At 43.7% G+C, this 21,551-nt stretch overlaps 1 protein-coding gene across 5 annotated transcripts in view; it reads left to right on the top strand.

Moving 5' to 3' along the window:
* ADAMTS18 (ADAM metallopeptidase with thrombospondin type 1 motif 18) overlaps window positions 1-21,551 on the top strand; it is a 144,134-nt gene that overhangs the window by 18,480 nt on the left and 104,103 nt on the right. Inside the window, exons 1-3 of one of the 5 annotated variants that reach the window (XM_019646438.1) lie at window positions 87-711; window positions 2,034-2,124; window positions 5,044-5,360. In XM_019646438.1, the coding sequence (XP_019501983.1) occupies window positions 577-711; window positions 2,034-2,124; window positions 5,044-5,360 (543 nt within the window). In that variant the 5' untranslated portion in view covers window positions 87-576. Of the gene's footprint in view, window positions 1-86; window positions 712-1,461; window positions 1,932-2,033; window positions 2,125-3,323; window positions 3,385-5,043; window positions 5,361-21,551 lie in introns of those variants that run through there. The other 4 variants (XM_019646439.1, XM_019646441.1, XM_019646440.1 and 1 more) reach the window with 4 other exon arrangements.

Raw genomic sequence — 21,551 nt, forward strand, 5'->3', positions numbered from 1 at the left:
TCTCCTTCTCTCTCTCTCCTTCTCTCTCTCTCTCTCTCTCTCTCTCTCTCTCTCACACACACACACACACACACACCTTAAATCTAACTGATTCCTATTGCTTCACCCCAGCCTACGACATCCTATTGACCTGGCCTTCTGCTGTTTCTGTCTCTCCCTCTGGCCTGTAACTTTTCCATCATGGCAAGCACTTTTCCTAGTTCAAGACCTTCACCTCTGCTGTGCCCCCTCTCCTGACACTCAAGATCTTTCTTTAAAACTGACCCACTCTCTTTGGTTTTATTTGAAATGTCAGCTCCTAAGAGACACCCCCCCACACACACACACACACACACACTCCCTTATTCTCACTCCCCCGCCCAACACACACACTAAATTTGATTCTGCGATTACTCATCTAATGTAAGAGCTTATGCTTTTCCTTTTAGAATATCTGTGATCATTTGGGTTCTAGTCTTCTTATTGAGTTATCCAATGAGAGTTTTTCCCACTGGCCTATGGGAATATCTTTTGTTCATCACTGCAAACAGCAGGGATCAAATAAGTGTACTGAGTGAATGAAAAGGCACCCAGGAGATGGGACTCACATTCCTGGGGATGGCAGCACGGTGCTGTAATGGCTGGTTTCTGCAGGCCGGTGTGTCTGGGGCCAGGATTCCATCTTGTGGCGCTGGAAGCATGGTCACTTGGAGAAAAGCTCCAGGAGAAGAGGTGAGGCTACCACCACTGGCTGTGTGTTCTCTTTCTTTTCTTTTTTAAAAATTAAATTTGTTGGGATCACACTGGTTAATAACATTATATACATTTCAGGTGTACAACTTTATAATACAACACCCTTATACTCTGTTGTGTGCTTGCACCCCAAGTCTAGTCTCCTTCCGTCATGCTGCAGGCAGTGTGACAAGGCTAAACATTCTAGCCTCCCCCCCACCCCGCAGGCTGCACTAGATTTGCGAGTTGAAATTATACAATTATACTTGGAGAGTTAGGCTAGCATGAGCGCATCTAAGCCAGTTTCTTCATTTTTATCAAGGGATTAACAAGTCCCACTTTTGCTAGGATAGGGCCCCAGGTAAATGAGATAAAGCAGAGGATTGTACCTGGCACTTGGGAGTTGATAAGAACGCTCAGTACCTTGGCTGTCTCACCAGCCAGAAGACTTGTAAAGAGAAAGCAGCAAAGAAGTCGCGCCGCTTACCTGAGCCTCCCCCTCTCAGCTCATCTCTCCCGTGCACTTAAATTACGTTTTCTAAGCCTGACCCAGGGCGCTCCGCTCCCTCTCTCGGCGGTGGGTCCCTCCCTCCCCCTCACGCTCACCCCGCCTCCCCTCCCCCATTGCCCCCTCCCTGGGAGCGGGAGCCTGGAATCCCACGCCCTTGCACCAGCCCGGGGGCTCGGACGGGCCCAGGAGCCGCTGGTCGCCAATCACCGTGCGGTGGAGAGGCGGGCGCTCGGCTCTGGCGCGCTGGGGGAGCCAGCTGGCGCTGCTTTCCCTGGGAGCCTCAGACTCTTGCACAGACCCAGACAGACGCACAGACTGGCGGGCAAGCGCGCGGGCAGGCACGGACAGAGTCCCCTGGCCGTTTGCGCTCGGAGGCGCGCGCCAGCCCCAGCCCGGCGAGTCCCCCGTTCCCCGCGGGGAGCCGCAGGCGGCAGCTCCGCAGCCGGCGCCGGCAGAAGGGAGGGCGAGCAGGCGGCCGGAGGCGGGGAGGCCCCAGCGCGCCCGGCCCGTGATGTGAGCGGCGGCGGCGGCTCCCACCTGGCGCCGCACCTGGAGCGCCGCGCTCCGGGGCGGCGGGGAGAATGCGCGCCGCCCGCAGCCGCCGCGCCCGCACCTGACCATGGAGTGCGCTCTCCTGCTCGCGTGCGCCCTCCCCGCCGCTGGCTCTGGCCCACCGTGGGCTCCGGCGGGCCTCGGACGCGTGGCCAAGGCAGGTGCCCGCCGAGGGACGCGCCGAGCGCGGGTGGCAGGGGGCACCAGGCGCAAGCCCAGCCGAGTCCCTCACGCGCGATGTCACCTTTTTCTCTTGCAGGCGCTCCAGCTGTGCTGCCTCTGCTGTGCGTCGGTCGCCGCAGCCTTAGCCAGTGACAGCAGCAGCGGCGGCGGCAGCGGATTAAACGACGGTTCGTATTTGCCCTTCACCCCCAGAAGGGCCTGTCTAGGCACTTTGTCTCCTCCTTCCCCCCTCAAGAGAGAAAAGGTAGAAAAGTTCACCCCCTTGTGCCCCCCGCCCCCTTTCCACGGGGCAGGTGTGTGAGCGTCTTGGAAATGGTTCCTGTTTGGAGAGGGGGGTGTGTGGCAAGGATTTTGAACTTATCAAAAGAATCAGTGCCTCAAGCTTCAAGTCACATAAATGAGAAAACAATACTTTCCCTTGTTCACAGATGGCTTGTTTAAAAAAAAAAATCCTACTGCGGTGAGAAATTAGAAAGGAAGCGGACATTGACCAAGTGGTTGATATCAAAAGGCACCTTCCCTATTTCCTTCCTCTTCTGGGAAAGCGGGCAGGAGCGCGTTCTTGCTGGGAGATGAAAGACTATCAGCCCTGCGCCTCCCCCCCTCTCCCCCCACTCTCCTCTCCACCGCCTGCCCTACTCCCCCCCCCCCTGTCTTGGATTCCCAGAGACCACTGTCCCAGAGAGAAGAACAGGTAGCCTGAGGTATCTGGGGTCTGTATCTCGCCTTAGGTTCCCGGGCCCAAAACCTCCAGAACACCCTTCATTTCTGTCGTTGATTAACTTCTTGATGGCGCCCAGGACGAAAATCCTTGTTTCCGTCCCCTGTTCCTACCCCCTCGAGGGGAATGCCTGATCCTTGATCCAACGTGCCTAGCAAGACCTTGATGACCAACCAGGCTCCCTAAAATTTTAGCCTGGCAGGGTTATCTCTTTCTCCTGTCAGGGGACAAGGGATCCCGTGGGGGAGGAGGGAGTGGCCGTCGTAGAGAAGGGCTGTACCAGGGAGCGGGTGAGTGAGGGACCGGGAGAAAGGCAGGCGTGAGCTCTATGAGATGTATCTCAGCCAGAAAAGCTGGCAGCAGTTTCTAAAACAACCTCCCCTTGTTCCATTAGGGTCAAAAGGCTGCAGGTGCAGTGTTCCAGCCACCACCTAACAAGGACCACATCTTTAGTCAGCCCCTAACTAAGCTGGCTGATCAGATCATTCTCTACAGGGGCTCTGATTGCCCCTCTTCCCATCAAGAACTATTGCCATCAGCCTGCTCCTTCCCCGCCTTGGAAACAAACTAGGAGCAGGTGTCTGGGTGGGTGGGTGGATGGGGAGCGGGCTTTGCGGGCTGATCTATTAAAGGCTGGCTGGGTAAGGCTCCTGCGTGGCCTCTCAGCTAGGAGCAGGCAGAGTTTCAGATGGTTCTGGACAAGGAGGTAAGAAACAACTCATTGGAGAGACGGTCTGGAGCATGTGTCAGGGGTGGGTTTTCACTGTTAGGTCTTAGGGAGGGAGGCGGCGGTTTTTCACGAAGCTAAAGCTGGATTGAATCAAGAGCCACAGGCCTGTAGAGCAAAATAATAGAGATTTTAAAAATAAGAGACATAGTGTACACCTGCTCAGTTTTTTTTTTAAGTTTAAGAGAGGAGAAAAGCTTTTCCCCCCAATTATTCTTTAATATGCATGTCAATTTCATAGTATTTCTAGTTAAAAGCGTTAAAGAGAAGATGGGAGAGACAGCACATAAAGAATGTTGTAACAATGAGAGTTGTTTAAGCAGTAACAGTCACAGATGGTCATACTGAAGAAAACATTTAAAAATTGTCATATTGGGTTTTTTTTTCTTAGACGTAGGCCCAATTAGAATAATCCTTATTGATCCCTGCTAGCTACAGGGTTGCTGCTTCTTGTTTGTTTGTTTTTTCGGTTTTTTTGGTGTGTGTGAGTGTGAGGGCGTTGTTGACTATTTTGGGAAAAGGGAAATTCCTCTTTTCTTTTCCTCCTCCTGTAACCAAGAACCCAAGTGACTCAAACCTGCCTCTTAGTTATTCGGAATCTTTCTAAACACTTTCCAAATTAGTTTCCCATTCTGTGCCTAGAAAGTGGAAATGCAGAGCTTTTTTTGTTTTTTGTTTTCCTTTTTTTTTTAATGCACAGAGGGCATATTCCAAATCATTTTGTGGGATGATACTTTTCAGTTTCAATGTGTTGTGATAGAAAACAGTGGGCTGGCTTCATTTTTTTCAAGCAGCAAATTGTTTTTTAGCTGCTCCTCTCTAGAAAAAAACCAGCAATTAGTGCTGCTCTAGGGAGCAGCGGTGAAGGTATTTTTAAACATGCCTTTCCAGGTGTCCCTGATCTGACAACATGTCTGAGCAATTTTAAACATCAGACTATATAGGAAAAGCTCTGACAGTGTCGAGGCATTTTTATACCTCAACTCTCTTTTGTGCTTACAATGAAGTGGGATTGCCCCTGTGAAAGCTCCTAGTAAAATGTTAAGTGTTACGCGTTCTGGAGTTTTATTGTCACGTATAATTAATATTGGGAATATGAAACTGTGGTTGCTTGTTCATTTTCTGAGGTTATCATCTCAAGTTACTCAGCACTGAGTTATTTGAAATGTAAAGTCTGCTCCCGCAAACACTCCCTAGTCACTTTAACATGAAGATACTCATCTCCTTGAAAACAATTTCAATTTTTGTTTTATTACCTTAGTGGTTTTATATTAATTTGGTCTCCAAAAAGTGCATTTTTTATGGGTGGATGGCTCTATCCAACTAACATATAAAACATCCATCCGTCTCTCCCCAAACCACGGGAGCTGTGGCATTTTCCACAAACGTTGTTGACATTCATCAGGATGGTGCTTGCGTTTTAGTTTTTATAGGAGTTACTTTGGCAGGGCTCATTGTAGAGAGCACAGGGTTCTCCTCTTCGTGGGCTGCTCTGAATTAGATTGAATCCAGGTCCAAGGCGATTGGAACAGAGATACCTTTCTTTGAGTTGTGCGTCGTTCTCTGCCCGCCCATTGGCTAGTGACCGGTTGGCCTTGTGGGCTCTGGGTGCTGACAGCTAAACCTTTCCCCTTGCAGATTACGTCTTTGTCACACCGGTAGAAGTGGACTCAGGCGGGTCATATATTTCACACGACATTTTGCACAACGGCAGGAGAAAGCGATCGGCGCAGAGTGCCAGCAGCTCCCTGCATTACCGATTTTCAGCATTTGGACAGGAACTACATTTAGAACTTAAGCCCTCGGCCATTTTGAGCAGTCACTTTATTGTCCAGGTACTTGGAAAAGATGGTGCTTCAGAGGCTCGGGGACCCATGGTGCAGCGATGTTTCTATCAGGGATTTATCAGAAATGACAGCTCCTCCTCCGTCGCTGTGTCTACGTGTGCCGGCTTGGTAAGTACCCCGCGCTCCGAGTCAACTCCCTCTGTCCTGTGTGTTGTGTGTAACTTGAAGGAACAGATGTCTGCAATATTAAGTGCTCTTCCAGCCAACTCGACCCATTCACACTGTCAGCTTTGATACTTCTAATATTCTCAATTGAATTAATCTAATCTGCTCCCAGAAAAAGAAAATATAATAGAACTTTAATTACCATTTAGAGCATTCTTTTGATGTTTAATGGTCTGGGCCTCTTCATTCTCCATGTTTGAGACGATCCCCCAAGGAAATTAATTTGATGGATGCCGTTCGCTTTGTGAAGTCTTGAGAGACCAGGCATTATATAAATCTAACAAGCTGCATGCATGCTTCCACGTTGCTTTGAAACAGGAAAACTGTATTCCAGTGCAAAATTGCGTTCAGCAGCCCCGTTCAGCCCAACCTTTGCTGTAGAAGGGAGGCCTTTTGTTTTCTTTGAACAGATCTGTTCATGTTGTGCTGCTCATGTAAGGTGCCCTTCTAGAGTGGGGTGTGTTCGAGGGCTGGCAGGGTGAAGTGTGCTATTCAGGGAAGGAGAACACTTAGAAGCATTTGGGACAAGTGTCATTTCCACTCTGTGTAATCATCATCTGTTGAGCTCCAGGCCAAGAGTATTGCTGTACATGATGCTTGCCTCAGAATTCAAATATATGAGGCAGTAAATGGTGTCTGCGGTTGATTTCATTCTGAATAGCAATTGAGAAGTGTCTTGAATTGACAGTGTGTGCACGTGTGTGTGCGTGTGTGTGTGTGTACGTGTGGGGGGGGGCTGATTGTCATGCTCTGGGAATGAGGACAAGAAGGAAAATATGAGGAAGCCCAGTTGAGTATGTGTGGTACATTATGACACAAAGCAAGAGGGGTTGGCTTGGGTGCTGGTGAATTAGGACTTCCACATTCCTGGCTAGTTGAAACTTTATTATTTCACTTATTTTTTCATATTGTAGCTTGAAATTTAGCTAACATCTTTCATCACCACCAGAGTTATGATATTCTTTGGTATAGTATTTAAAGTATAAAGTGAAGCAAAGATTTAACAATTCCCAACTAAGTTTGATCCATTTAAATGATCACTGTGGTTCACTGATGACCTATATATTATAACATGGTTATCACACACACGTGTACATGCACAAACATAAATATATATTGGAGTTTTTTGCTTTATCATCACATGTCTTCTGCTCTTTTGGGGGGCATCCTCATGTATTTCCTTCTCTTTTGTCTATTCCAGTATCCTAATGTCTTCAGGAAGAATTTAGGTCCCCCACCAGAGTGCCTTAAACTACCCCATCCCATAAAACATAGTGGTTCAGAGCAGTCTGTTCAGGGTCATTCTCCCACAGGCACTTATTAGTAGAACCTTGGGCAAGATAGTAATTTCTATGTGTCTTCGTTTCTTCATCTCTAATGTGAGAATAACAAGAGAGTTGACATAATAGGGCTGTGGGAATTAAGTGACTTCTTACATGGAAGTTGCTGCAGGAGTTCCTAGAAGGCAATAATAACTCTATGTGTTCTAGTTCCAGCAAAACTTAGTCTCCCCATGTTTTGCTCTCCCAGGATTCCACTCTCTGTGAGCAACAGGAAATCTGATCAGTTGTCTCATATTAATAATAGACATCAGGTTATCTGCCCTAAGGAGGTGATTTTCTTTTGAACAGGGAGCAAATGATCACTTAACACATAAGAATGAACAAGTTAATTCATGATGGATGGAAAAGAGGTATTTGGCCATCACATCTGCCTGTGTATAAGGCTGATAGAAACTGGAATCATGAAACTCAGATTCCTTCCCACTGTTCAACAAACCAGCTTCATATACTTAACTTTATTTCTCCAGACCTCAGTTTCCTCACCTGAACCTGTAAAATTATGTCTAAGACCACTGCCATCTCTAGGCACCCGATTCTATTTATCCTATGTGTTAGCCCTGGCAGGGCCCACTTGGTGCGGGATACAGAGAGAATTAATTGAGCTTATTTCATTACATTACCCACCTCCTCATGACCCTGCCAAACACATTCATCCATAGTCGATTCAACAATAAGAAAAAAAAAAAGAGGACAGAGCCACATCTGAGAAGTTGAGACACTGCTCTGTATTAATTTTTGTAAACTTGTGTTGAAGTATATGTACAGAAAAGTACAAAATATATGCAGAAAAATGCAAAAATCGTGGAGTATAGCCTAATGAATTTTCATATGGTTCATACCCATCTAACCACCAACCTGATCAAGCAAGACATTATCAGTGCCCCAGAATACCCCACTGTGTCCCCTTTCCTAAAGGGAGGTAACCATGATCCTAACTTCTAACATAGCTTAGTTTTGCCCATTTTAATATTTTACATAAGTAAAATCATACAATATTCCTCCGTATGAATATACTACAATGTTTCTATTTAATTGTTGGTGGACATTCTAATTGTTTCCAGTTTGGGGCTGTTATAAAGAGTGCTGTTGAACATTTTTCTGTATGCCTTTTGGTGAACTTACAGACATATACTCTTGGAAACATATCTAAGAATAAAGTTGTTGGGTCACGGGGTATGTATATATCCAACTTTAGTAGATTCTGCTAAACAGCTTTTCACAGTGGTTCACTGATTTACACTCCCATGAGAAGCATCTGAGAGTTCCGGTTGCTCCACATCTTCTCCAACACTTGCTATTGTCTGTTGTTTCCATTTTAGCCACTTTGATTGATGGGTGTGAAGCAGTATCACATTATGGGTTTAGTTTGTATTGTCCTGATGGTTGTTGAAGCTGAATACCATTTCTTATGTCTGTTGGCCATTTGTATGCCCTCTTTCGTGATCTACAACATCTATGGACAAGAAATAGTACAAATGTTTTCAACCTAAATCATGGTGGTTTTTCCTTTCTCTGGGAATAGAAACAAGAATTCCAAGCAAAAACACCTTTGTCAACCAAACATCATTGTCATGATGGCTTTGAATCTCTAACAATGCATTGATCTGCTTATGAAACACTATCAAGTAGCTGTCGTGAGCACTGTGACATCACGTGAGGCTCCACACGAAGGGGACACTTCACTAGGGACATTGAGAGGTGGGGATGGAAGGAAATAATTATGTCAGTAGGAAGAATTTCTTCATCCTTACCGTAACCTGGAATCCATAGACATTGCCCAGCTTCTTTGGCCAAACAAGGGGTTAATATTTTCTCTAAAGTTAATTAGCAACTACTATAATGGATTCAACACAGTGAATGATTCAAGAGTTCAGAAGAGGGGCACAGACTATAAGATGCTTGTTGGAGAAACTCATCAAAGTTCCCATGCTAGAAGACATGAGCAGCTCTTATGAATGGAAACGGACAGGAGGTGATTGAGACTAAGAGATGAAGCCTCTTCCACTTGAAGTCTCTATGGCAGTGTTTCTTCAAGCGTCAGGGCTGGACGACTGGCAATGGAATGCCCTTAAGGCTTAGAGCTATCTCCCAGTGTACATACAGTGTGTAATAGGAAAGTAATAAGTCATCTTTAGATTACAAAGTACCAAGAGGAAAGCTAACCATTATCTTGACTACTAGGGAAACCCCAGGAGAGAGTGAGAATGGTTGGAAAGGCTGTAATTGTGAAATATATGTGTACATGCATGCATACTCCAGCTAGGATTTCTCTGGCAGGGAATTTCCCTCAATAATTCAGAATTAAACTGTGCTTCAAATATTTTCTTAAAATGCATTCCCCCCTTCCTGCCCCCAAAACTGACAGGCCTCTATTTAGGAGTCGACTAGGCAGTTATTTACTTGAAATAATTCATAACATAGGAGTTGTGAACTTCCCTGAGTCCTGCCTACCTTTATGTGTGGGGTGATTATTTTTTTTTAATTTTGGTGCTTTTAGAAAGGAGCAAGCTCTCTCTAGCTCACCACTGCCCCCTACACATGCATGCCTTCCATTCTGTGAAGGTATTTGGGTTTGCAGCCTTTGTCCCAGAATTGCAGGGTTGCAGATTAACCTAATCTAATCACTACCTGCCAGGTACTTCCTTTCTACCGTATCCAGCCTCTCCTTGACTACCACAGTGATGAGATAGAAGGTCATTACATCCAGGAAGTCCATGCCATTGTTGAGAGACTCTTCATCTTGACGTTAAATGACAACCTATTTTAGGACTTTACCTATTTTTCTTCTTAGGACTTTTACCGGTATTTCTGAGCTTTGTTTTCTGGAATGATAGAACAAGCCTGTATCTTTCTTCTTACATACTGAGAGATCTCAAAGACCTTTCTGCCCAGAAATGGTCCACCTTTAGGGGCTCCTTTTTATTAGGATAGTGATTTTCCGAGTGTGATCAGATGCATTAGCTTCACTTGAGGGGTTGAAGATGTGAATTTCTTTACCCACAACAGAAGGTCAGGGAAGCTAGGCCCAGCAATGTATATTTTTTAATTCTCCAAATGATTTGAATGCATACTGACTTTAGAGAGCTATTGGATGAAGACATTGGACATACAGGAAAATTATTTTAATTTGATTTGCTGTTGCTTCGACAGATTGATCCCATTTCTGAAACTTAGTGGAAATGTATTTTGAGAAGTGACTGGAAAGATGCATTGAATGACCATACTTTCATTCCACAACCATGGATGAGCTTCTGTTATGTCAGGCACTGTTCAGAACACAGTGGGTAAAGCTGGAAAAAAGATGGATGCCATCCTTCTTCCAAGGGAGAATTAGAGCAGGAATTCTAGAACTAGAAATTGCTATTTTATTTTGAACCAAGCTATGATTCAACAGAACCCCGGAATAAAGAGTTCAGGGGGTATGGTATTAGAAAAGGGGGCAGCGTGGTCAAATTAGTGGCAAATGCCTCCCCTTGGAGATTGACCATGCACATTTGCGTATTCATAATTCAGAAATGTCCTACCTTAAAGGTGTTTGTTTAACTCTGTTTAAACCTAGAGTTTCCTTAATTTATTTGGCTACAAAAACTTTTTTTTCAAGGAGCATCTCCTCACAGTCTGGTAGTGACAAGAAAAATCACCAAAGCAATGATACCCAAAAGAGATTTCAAACTGTTAAGAGATGCTTCAGGAATAAAAGGGTTTCATGACCATATAAGTGGTTATAAATATATCAGGGCCATATATTCCCATAAAGTTAGAGAAACATTAGGTTTATATGCAATTGGGCAAATGTTTTCTATAATACATTTCACATCTTTTAATATGCTAATGTGCATTGTGAAGCTCCAAAAGGCCGAAATTGGGTACGAGTTTGACTTCCTCCCTTTTTTAAACCATCCGTCCATCAACAACGTGTCCGGGGTTCTGTGATTTACCATCAAAGAGCAGTTCCTAGGTCTAAGATTATTTGTACCTTATTATGCTAGTCCCCGATGAAGTTCCAGTTGGGGAAATGCACCCCCTGCTAATTAAGAAACTCTTAACACCGAGCACCATTCACAATGTAGAAGACAAGTGAAAAGGCATGGAAAAAAAAAATGGTCACCCATCTTGCATTTCCGCCCAGATCTGTAATACATTAGTACTTTACCTTTGATGAATAACCTCAGCGAGGGCCCAGCCAGCAAGAGCGGTGAGCGGCTGGGCTGTTCCTCTTGGCATCGTCCCTGCTTTCGCTGCTTAGGATCCAGCCGCAGCAGGGCACCAGGGGCTCAGAGGGGCATGTGTGCCATGATGCAGCCTGCCACGAGATCCCTCCAGCCTCCATTCCTGACGCACTGTCCAGTTTTGTCACTTGGCTTTTCTTCCTTTCTCTTCTCTTTGTCCCCAACAATTAAACCATACGTGGCATTTCTCCTCCACGGCTGGCTGCCCTAATGTCCTCATTGTAGCTTGCTTAGTGGTGGCCTCTTCAGACTCTGGCTGCAGGGACCCAGTCTCCAGAGAGCTTGGGTCCCTGCGAGGAACTTTGGAAACACTTAGGTTTCACTAGGCAGTTAGGGATGCTTTGATCTCCCTCTTTCAGGAGTAGTTTATGACTCAGAAGGCTCCCCCATGGAGTTGCCTGTTGCTGGTCACTGCCTGCCCAGGAGTCTTTAGAAAGCTGATTTCCATTCATAAAAGGACTGAAGTTAAATGATCTTAGTCCAGACAGGCAGAAAGAAACCAGGCTCTGCTGCTTTGTGGGGCCTTGTTAGCTAGCAGGGGTTTGCTGAATTACATGTACCCCTTGGAACTTTTCAGTCACTTGAGGGGATCATGTGAAATTAAGGATTACATTGGGTTGTATTTAAAGATTTTTGGATACAGGCTGACCCAAATCAGAGGTGTTTTCTTAGGTTGTTGCTTGATTCATTGAGGGTAAAAAGATTTTTTTCTTTCTTGCCTTTTTTCTGTAGGCTGTCTTTTGTCATGGTTTGGGAAGACAATTATTTGCCCACAGCAACACTTTTAGCAAAATGCCAGCCAATCTTTTTATTTCCCTCTTTTTTTCTTTCTTTTACAAACCCTTGTGTCGAGGGCTGACTTTCAATAGATCACAAGCCAATCTCTTTAAAATAAAAAATAACCAAAGTTCTTGCCTGAGAGCTGGACCCTGAGGCTGCATTGAGGCGTGCTCCCATCCCCCACGCTTTCTGCCTGTTAGTGACTGCCACTGAAGCATCAGCTCTCCGTACCTCAGTTCTCTCATCTGTAAAACGGCAGTGGTGGCTCTGCCTCTCTCATAGGATTGTAATACTTTATGAGGAGTGCTTAGTCAGGCAAGCACTGGATTATCCTTGACTCTGGACGAGGGGAGCGTCTGGAAAGGAAATGGCGGTTGAAGCCCCTTCCCGGAGCCCCCTCCAGCCTGTCAGAACAGGACAAAGAGCACTTGGGGTTGGCCATCATCCTGGTGAGAATGTTTGGGGATTTTTGGGGGGCAAAGTAACCGCTACTTTTTTCAACTCTGAAGAAATAAGGTGGAAGACAGATAAAGATTCAAAGAGAAGAAGGATCAGCAAATAGATGAACCCTGTGCGATCAAGCAATGCAGTGTAATGGTATTGAGGGCAGACTCTGGTCAAATTACTTACCCTCTCTGGGCTTCCTTTCCTCATTGATAAGATGAGGATAATGGTGGTACCTCCCCGTTGGGGGTTATGGACTTTTAATTGAAAGAAAAGATACTCTGTGTACAATGCTTAAAATAGTAATCATATTGGTAGTGATAATGATAGCGTAATAGTGTCATTATCTTGAACCTTCTTCCATAAAGGAGTCTTCACAATCGGCTAATGCCAACCCTCCTTACCACCCACAGGCAGGGAAGTTTTAGCCTAGACAATAATAATGGTTTATGAGCACTTATTGAGCTATTAAAACTGGAGCCATGGAGAGAAGAGTCAGCTAAGATGCAGATCTTGGCCTTTATACTATTTATCCTCCAGTCGACATATGGGTGGGTATTCAAGATCTAAAGTAGCATTTTTTTTTTCCTCCATCCATTTCCAAAGTCCTGGGCACTTGGGAAAAAAACAAACAAAAAAACCCAACATATAGAGAGAGTGCCAAAAAAAAAAAGTATACACATTTTAAGAAAGGAAAAAACTGTATTAAAATTGTAATATATACCGATAACCAAAGATGAATACAAGTCATGGGTATACATGTTTTTGGCACCCCCGGTATTTAGGCCCCATCCCTGAAGTTTCAGTAGGTCCTGGGTCTAGCCTGAGTGTTCATTTGAATAAAGGAAAGGAAAGCTTCACGAGTGGTTCCAGTGGGCACTGGTGAGTGTGAATCAGTGTGTAAAGGTGTCTGCAGAGGACCTGCTCAGGGGAGATGGGGGACTAGCGATACCTGTTCCGGAAAATTGCTTCATGCGATGCATCACACCGTGTAAGTGTGGCTACTGACCAGCATCAGCCAATACGCATGCTAAGGGGGTCAGGCAGGGGCGGCTAGTGTGAATCTAAATATAGAGATCGTTTCAGTTACACGTAGAACCACTCTCATCTCCAACTAGGTTAAGCATTAAAATATGTTTTGTAGCTCTGAGGTAATCTTCCTAATTCACCCCTTTCCCCTCCCCTCCCTCCAGCCTTCCATCTTTGTACTAGGATGGCCAGCTTTTAGCCAGGTTGGGTCCAAGGTACCCGATGATGTCATCACTGTTGTCTTGTCTCTGTCTCTTAGCAATTTTGCTCTTGCTAGTCTTCCTTCTGCACCCAGGACATCCTGCGCTCCAGGAATAACTCAAACATTGCCTCCAGTGCCCGGTATCTCGTGAGACTTACTCATTAATAACACCACCGCTGTCACCTATATCATACATGAGAACAAGTGTGCGGGGCTCTGGGCTTTGTTTGCTCTCTCACCTGTCTGAAAGCCCACAGGGCCACACTCAATTCATCTGTGTATCGGAATAAGGCTACATTATATTTTAATTTATGTATCGATAGGTGAATTAATGCGTAGAAGGTCTGGCGTGATGCACAGCGAGCCAAGAGAGGCACAGTTACCCATCAGTTTGAAGCTCTTTTTGAAACCAGAGTTTATTATTTCTGGTGTGTGTGTGTGTGTGTGTGTGTGTGTGTGTGCGCGCGCGCATGCATTTAAAATGTACATAAATTGTATTAGTCAATACTTTTCCGGAAGCATTTTTTTGGTGGGGAAGGGGAGTGCTTAAAAATAATGTGTATCTTGGAGTTCCTTCCTTATCAACATACACATCTATCTTATTCTTCTTTGCTGTATTTTTAATCATTCCCTTCTGATTAACATGTTTGTTTCTAGTTTTTCGCTCTTGCTGAAAAGAACATGCATATATATATGTATGTCTTCTTAGTTGCATGCAATTCTGTATTTCATCAGAGAGGGCGCGGAAGAGAAAAGACACCTCCTATGGGAAAAGCTCAGGTGCCAAACACATACTGTGGCCCGAGATTAGCTTGTGGATGTTGACCTTAGCCACCCAATATCGCTGTTATTATCCCTTTGGTTATATAACATGCAAAGTTACTGAGAGCTCATTTCCTCTTGGTTTTCCATGAGCCTAAGACTGAGTCACTTAGAAGAATAGTACTGGTCTGCGGAACATGTATGTTGGTGAAATTGCAATGGCATCCCACCATCGGCAATAAGCAATTTAAGAGAAAATCATACTGAAGTCCAGCTATAAACAGGCCCAGTAATAACGAAGGCTTTCATAACCAAAAATATTTGCCTGCGCTTCCTACATATCTCTGCCCACAAGCCCAGGAGTTCCTCCACAGTTACATCAAGTCATTCCTATGAAATTTCTGTTCCCACAGTGTTTCTATCCAATTACAGGACAGAGAACACTCAAATACCCTCATACAAGTCTGGCGAAAGTGGTTTGTCTGGACAGCATGCTCGCCTCTTCTGAAGGGGTGCCTTTGATGTATCTCAGGGTTTCATTTTCAGCTGAATTCTTTTGATTGCTTATTCATGCTCCTGAGAGTCGGAGTATTTCACCTGCCCTTATTACCACTACAAGTCAAGGGGGCATGCTTTCTAGTATAAATTATATAGTGCACATCACTAATTTACTAGATGCTGGCTGTGTGCACAACCCTTCTGTGAGAAAAGGCACTTGAAAGGGATTGCGATAAACTAGTGAAAGGAGACTATCTCTCCAATGATTTACTCAGTTCTACAGCAGAGTGCTTGTTAGTGTCTACGGGTTCATTCGGTGGTTTTACGGTTCCTCATCTCCCTTTGATATTGTACTTTGCCATTTCCCGAAGGCAAAGAAAGAGTTACCCAAAATTAATTTCTGGAGAAATAATGAGCACAGTTTTTTTTGTTCTACCTTAATCCTTGAGCTTGGTTAGGGCTGTTTTATGCAGCACAGAGATGTGGCAGGAAGAAAATATTAGTTCAGTGCATTCTCACTCTTTAAATATGTGCATTTATGTGTATGCACTCTTTAAATAAATGCGTTTTTGTCTTACCTATAGCTCAGGCTTTTGCAGTCTGTGTTTCCAGTAAAATGCACTGAAGTCAGATGAATTCCATGCTTTCAAAAGGATTCCTTTGGTGTGTAATTTCTGTTTAATATACTTACTTAACACTGTCATTCATGATTAGATAATGTCTAGTTCGGTGTTTCTTCACCTACAGAGCTTTAGAAAACACAGATGCCCAGATCCCATCCCAGACCAATATAAGCAGAATGGCTGAGGGTGAGACCCAGGCATCTGTATTTTCTTAAAGGCTTCCCAGTTAGTTCTAATGTACAGTCAAGGTTGAGAACGGCTGGTCTAGATAAATGTGCTTTTGAGATGCTATCACTTTAGAAATACCATTGTTTCAGAAGGCAAGATGGTATGGTAGAATGCATGGGGTGATAGAAGCTCATCTCTTTCACTTGCTAGGTATGTGATTTTGGTGAAACGTGTCCTTTTGAGGACATTTTATTTTGAAATAATTTCAGACTCACAAGAAGTTGTGAAGACACTAGAGAGGGTTCCCACGTACCCTTTGCCCAGCTTTGCTACATCCTCAAATGATCTGAGAATCAAGTCTCCTCATCTGTGAGGTGGAGATGAAAAGTAAACTTCAAAAGGCTGCTGAGAAGATTCAATGAGATGATAATACCATATAGACACCGCGCTGGTTAGAATTTAAGTGAGCCCTGAGCTGCCTGGCCCCTGGTATACATACACCTTCTCTCAGTGATTCAATTCATCGTTAATTTATGTGCTACTGGGAACGGATTTTGCAGATGGAATCAAGGCTTCAAATCAGTTGACCTTAAGGTAGGGACATTCTCCAGGTAGGTTTGACCTAATCATACAGAATCTGGAGAAGGAAAAGAGGTTCGTGGCTAGAGGAATTTGACATGTGAGAAAGTCTCCATTTTTGGCGTCAGAGCTTGAGGGGGCCACGTGGCAAGGCATGCAGGTGGCCTCTGGGAGCTGAGAGTGGCCTGTAGCTGACAGCCAGCAAGGAAGTGGGGCCTCGGCCCTGCCACTGGAAGGAACTGAATTCTGCCAGCAACCTGAATGAACTTGAGAGTGGATTCTTTCCCAGAGCTTCCAGAAAGGAATGCAGCCTGGCTGACACCCTGATTTTAGCCTTAGGAAACCCTGAGCAGAGAATCTAGTCACACTGTGCCCAGACTTCAGTTTGCAGAACTGTGAACTAATAGATGGGTGGTATTTTTAAGCTTCTCAATATGTGCTCATTTGTTACACAACAACAATTTTAAAAAAAATTAAAAAAAAAACGAATACAGAAAATTTGTATAGTGCTTACTCTGCAGCAGGTATGAAAACACAGTGCGTCTCTTCCCTTTGTGGAATCATCGTCATGTGACATCATCCACCAACTCCCCATGCTGCCTCACGGGGCAGGTGAGACGGGGGTCCAAGGAGAAGCAGCAAGAGTCCTTCCTTCAATAGTCACTATTTAAAACTGCTTCGGAAATTGTTGTATTTAGCAAAGGCTTTCTCAACAGGGCACTGCTGACATGATGGATGGATTCTTGTGGGACGCTGTCCTATGCATTGTAGGAGGCTTAGCATCCCCACAAGATGCCAGTGTCAACCAGAAATGCTTCCAGACATGGCCAAGTTTCCCCTGGGGGTGTAATTGTCCCCAGCTAAGTACCATTGATACAGCACAATCACAAACTGGCCTCTTTAATATAATGCATTTCCGGAAGTTTACCTTTTTTTTCAGAGCATCCTTGCTGTTGATTTCAGCGTCATTAAAAGAATGATTTCAGGTACTTAGCCTACTTTGGAGGAACTTAGCTGGGGAGACTGAGTATGATGGTCCCTGGAGCCTGAAGGCAGATTGGGGGGCAGCAGGAAAACTATCTGCAAATATATTAAAAGATGTGTATTTCCTTTTGAATTTCACAGCATGCCAACCCAGACTGCTGAGAATAGCTGGATCTCTGAAGACACAGAGATATATTTATAACAAAATTTACTTTTGCATTCTTAGGAGGGGAGAGAGCCTAATCATGTGGATGTAGATTAGAGATGTGGATTCCATTTCTGAATTTGCAGCTGAACTTAGACCAAAGTTCAATGTCCTGCGTGTTCTATTGACCTGCAGGAGTGGGGGCAGTGGGCAGGTCTGGGAATGAAATAGGGAATGGCCTTTGTGTTTTGTGACTGTGTGCTTAAGCTTGAGAACCTTGTAAAGGTATACTAGATTTTTCTATCTACTGCATGTACTTGGGCACATTATACATTTAGTAAATAGATAAATTCTTCACCGTACTGGAAGAGACAAGGAGCTCTATTCTAGCTGGAATGCGAGATAAGGAACCTAATTCTGTCATCTGCTTAGACTCACCAGCCAACCTGATCATTTAACCTATCTCTGTCATCCCTTCCTTGGATAGAACCATCATCTAAGAGTGAGTAGTCCGCTGGTATCTATATAACTTGCAACACCCTTTAAAGCACTCAACCTTTTTATAAATATACCAGGTAAGCAAAATCAAGGTCACTTTTCGTCTTATATTCCTAGCTATCAGTGACTAATTGCTTGACATTTCTTCTTTCTTTTCCTGCTATTCCTTCTTCTTTTCTACCCACCCACCCACCCCCCCATTCACCCATCCTTCTAACCCAAAACATGTACTCCCAGCTTACCATGTGCCTTTGTACTATGCTTTAGACTATGGACACACAAAAATGATAATATGGTTCCTAAATTCTAGGATATTCCAGTGAGGGTGAGGAGTCAGAGTAACAGGAATAAAGTGACACAAGGACAGTGCAACAAAATTAATATTATAGTTTTGTTTAAAGTACCATGAGAGTATAACTAATGGAGTGATGAGACTAATTTTTAATATGACGGTCAAGCAATTTAAATGATTGCATCAGCCTGTAAAGATACATTGGGTTGTCGGAAAAGTCATGACGCAGTTTTACAATGAAAAACAGAAAAAATACGTCATGATTTTTCCAACAACCCAATATAAATTCCAGATGTTCTTATACTCACGTCCACGCACATTTCGTTGCTCACAGGTCAATGCAAAATATAGGTGATTGGCAGTTGCCTTCAAGGAAATGGGTGGGGAGCCCGACGCCTTAGAAGGATGGGTTGGGGAAGGTGCCCAGAGGAATCCGCGTCCCAGTTGATCTTCATTAGCAAAACCTCCCGTGTACTGTGTACCTTTCTGAACATAACGTGCAGTGCTCTCGTCCCAATAAAACACGCTCTTTCTAAAAAAAAAAAAAAATTTGATTCTGACCACTTCTTATCACCTCCACTGCCAGCGCCGTGATCTAAGCCACTCGCGTCTCTCACCCAGATTCCTGTAGTAGCTTCCTGTCTGATGATTCTCTTTCATCTCCTGTGTTCCTATAATCAATTCTTCTCACAGCAACCATATTATTTCACCTCCCTCTTCTCCACCAGCTCATGGCTTTCTGTTACTCATAGTATGTAATACAAATTTCTTACCATCGCTGGCAAGGCTCAGTGTGATCTGACCTCTTTGGCCTTATTCCTAGATCTTCTACCACCTTTGGCTCCACCCCTGCCCTTCTGGCCTCCACTGCCTTTCCATGTCCCCAGGTGCCCCTCCTCCCGTGACTTTGCTCTTTGAATGCTCTTCCCTCAGATACCTACCTGTAATTCCTTTCTTCACTTCCTGTGCCCTTCAGTTCACTGTGCAAATATCATCATTGCAGAAAGTTCTTCCCTGACACCTGTCACTCCCCATCCTCTTCCCTGCTTTATTTTTCTTCATACTGTTTATCACTCAAGTAATAAACAGTGTCTACCTTGTTTACTATCTCGTGCAGGCAGCCTTCTCCTCTTGAATATCTGCTCCACAAGGGACTTCATCTCTGCTGTTCACGGCTGTCTCCCCAGTGGCTAGAATAGTCCCTGGCAAATAGTAGGCACTCAATAAACACTTGTTACATGAATATATGGAATAACATTCTGGTAATTTAGAAAGAGATAAATCATTTCTGTGTTTGGAATACATCATGAATTGGCTATCTCTTAGGCATGCATTCATTCATTTATTGAAGAAAATCCTTCATTGGCTCTTTCATGTTCAGATTAGATGTGGATAGCCAGAGACGGCAGAGGCCACCTGTAAGGTTTTGTCTGCCTAGCCTCTGTTTCCCTGGTCTTTTGGTAAAAACATTGCTATTTTTCCTGCGGTCCTACCTTCCCCACCTCTGCCTCAAACCCTTGGAATTTGGGTGGAGGAGACATTTTCCATAGTGACCAGTCAGAACATCAGATACAGTGATTGGTTCAGAGATAAACATATGACAGGATCAGAGCCAATAAAATCAAACTCTGGGACTTCAGCGAGGGGAGTGAAGACGATGAAATGTAAGTCGATAGTTGCTGGCAACCATTTTGTCACCTGAGAATAGAGTCAGCTGTGCCTGAAATTAAAGTACTTTGGGCTTTTCATTCATATGAATCATAAGCCCCCTCTTTTTTTGGTTAACCTAGTTTAACTTTAGTTTCTGTCACTTTGAAATGAAAGTCCTACCTGTGAGAGGGATGAACAAGTTATGGACACTTTGTGCAAACATCTCATAGTCTCACAGAGGAAACCAGTAAGCATAATGCAGCAAGGGCATACTGCAACATGGAGTGGCCGACAGGTAAATGCAATGGCGATTTGCCTACGCACTTCGTGAATCAACACTGATTGGGTGTAACGCCCACTGTGCAGAGCCTTAACTGCAGCTAGCGTTGTCAATATTTGTTTCTAACAGCGCATCTTGGATGCATTATCTGTCTTGTTGATTCACTGCTCTGTCTGTCAATTGTCTTGTTATTACACACCTCTCCATGTCTGCCAACAATAACTGCAGATGACTTTAAAGCAGCAAATACAGGCAAGCACATTATATGCCTGTCAGTGCGCAGTTGGAGGGAGATGGAGACGCCTTGGTTGGCTTAGAGGATGACTTCACACGCCATAACCACTTTTAATTGGTTTCTTTGATTTGTTTGGACGATGACATGTCGGGCAATGTTGTAAACCAAGAATGCTTATTGATGGATTATAATGCATTGCTCAATGTCATATGCAGTTCATTTGTGTCTTTGAAGATGTTTATTTTAATGAATCTAATTTTAGTATGCAGTGGGTTTTTATTTTTAAGTAATGACAACAGAAATGTTTTGTTTTGTTTTGTTTTCCTATGAAATCCTCTAATTTCCTTTTTATGATGCATGGAATTCCATCTCTTCTTTGCTCTGGCACAAGGCTGTCTGGGAGAATGTAACGCAAGGTAGCATATGTAATTTTAAATTTTCTAGTAGTCATTTAAAAAAGAAAGTAAAAAAATGGGTGAAATTTGTGTTGGTATTACATAGTGATACACGGATTTTTGACTTAGTAGTCAGTGGTCGTGGGTCGGCCCCACTAACCCCCGCATTGTTCAAGCGTCAACTGTATATTTAATCCAATCTATTGGAAATATTATTTCAAAATATAATACATACAAAAATGATCCATCAGATACTTTTATCTTACAGAATTCGGTGTGCATTTTACAATTACTGCACATGCAGTAGAGAACAGCTACTGTATTGGACAGTATGGCTCTAGTTATCCCCTATCCTGGAGTTCCCTAACATGTACAGTGAAAGCAAACAGATCAAAAAGATTTTCTTTTTACTGACTAGTTTGCTAAAATTGCTTATCTTTGAAGCAGTACTGTCGCAGCATCTTCAGTTTTCTTTTGAATACTCTCTGGTGTGGACAGGTTGATATGTTCTTTTGGAGACATCACATTTATACAGTTATAGAAAAATCGCACAAATCTGAAACTCAGATTTAAAATAAGGATGCTAAATTGAATATTTCTCTTGAAGATAAATGAAAGAGATTGTATCTTGAAACGTTTCAGAATTTATACATGGATTTTCTCCTAATTATATTTGGTCAGATCTTGCTAGTTTAACTTTTGCTTTTTCTAAAAAATTGAAACTTCATTAAGTCTCATCTTTCTGGTTTGTTTTCATAATAACATTCCTAGTTATACTAATTAACACATTTAGAAAGCAAAACAAAAATATAGTTTTCAAAGTATCTGTAGTCAGGACATTAAACGCTAAAGTCACACTATTATTAATGTCTCTCTCTAATGGAGGGGCTCAGTGGCAACAATAATCTAGATCAGTGAACATTCAAACTATGTTGTATCTGACTTCTGACTTAGAAGCACATTCAATGTATCTGAATATTTAATTATCCCATTGTATT

This window comes from Hipposideros armiger, unplaced genomic scaffold (assembly GCF_001890085.2).
Source record: "Hipposideros armiger isolate ML-2016 unplaced genomic scaffold, ASM189008v1 scaffold_102, whole genome shotgun sequence".
Lineage (NCBI taxonomy): Eukaryota > Metazoa > Chordata > Mammalia > Chiroptera > Hipposideridae > Hipposideros > Hipposideros armiger.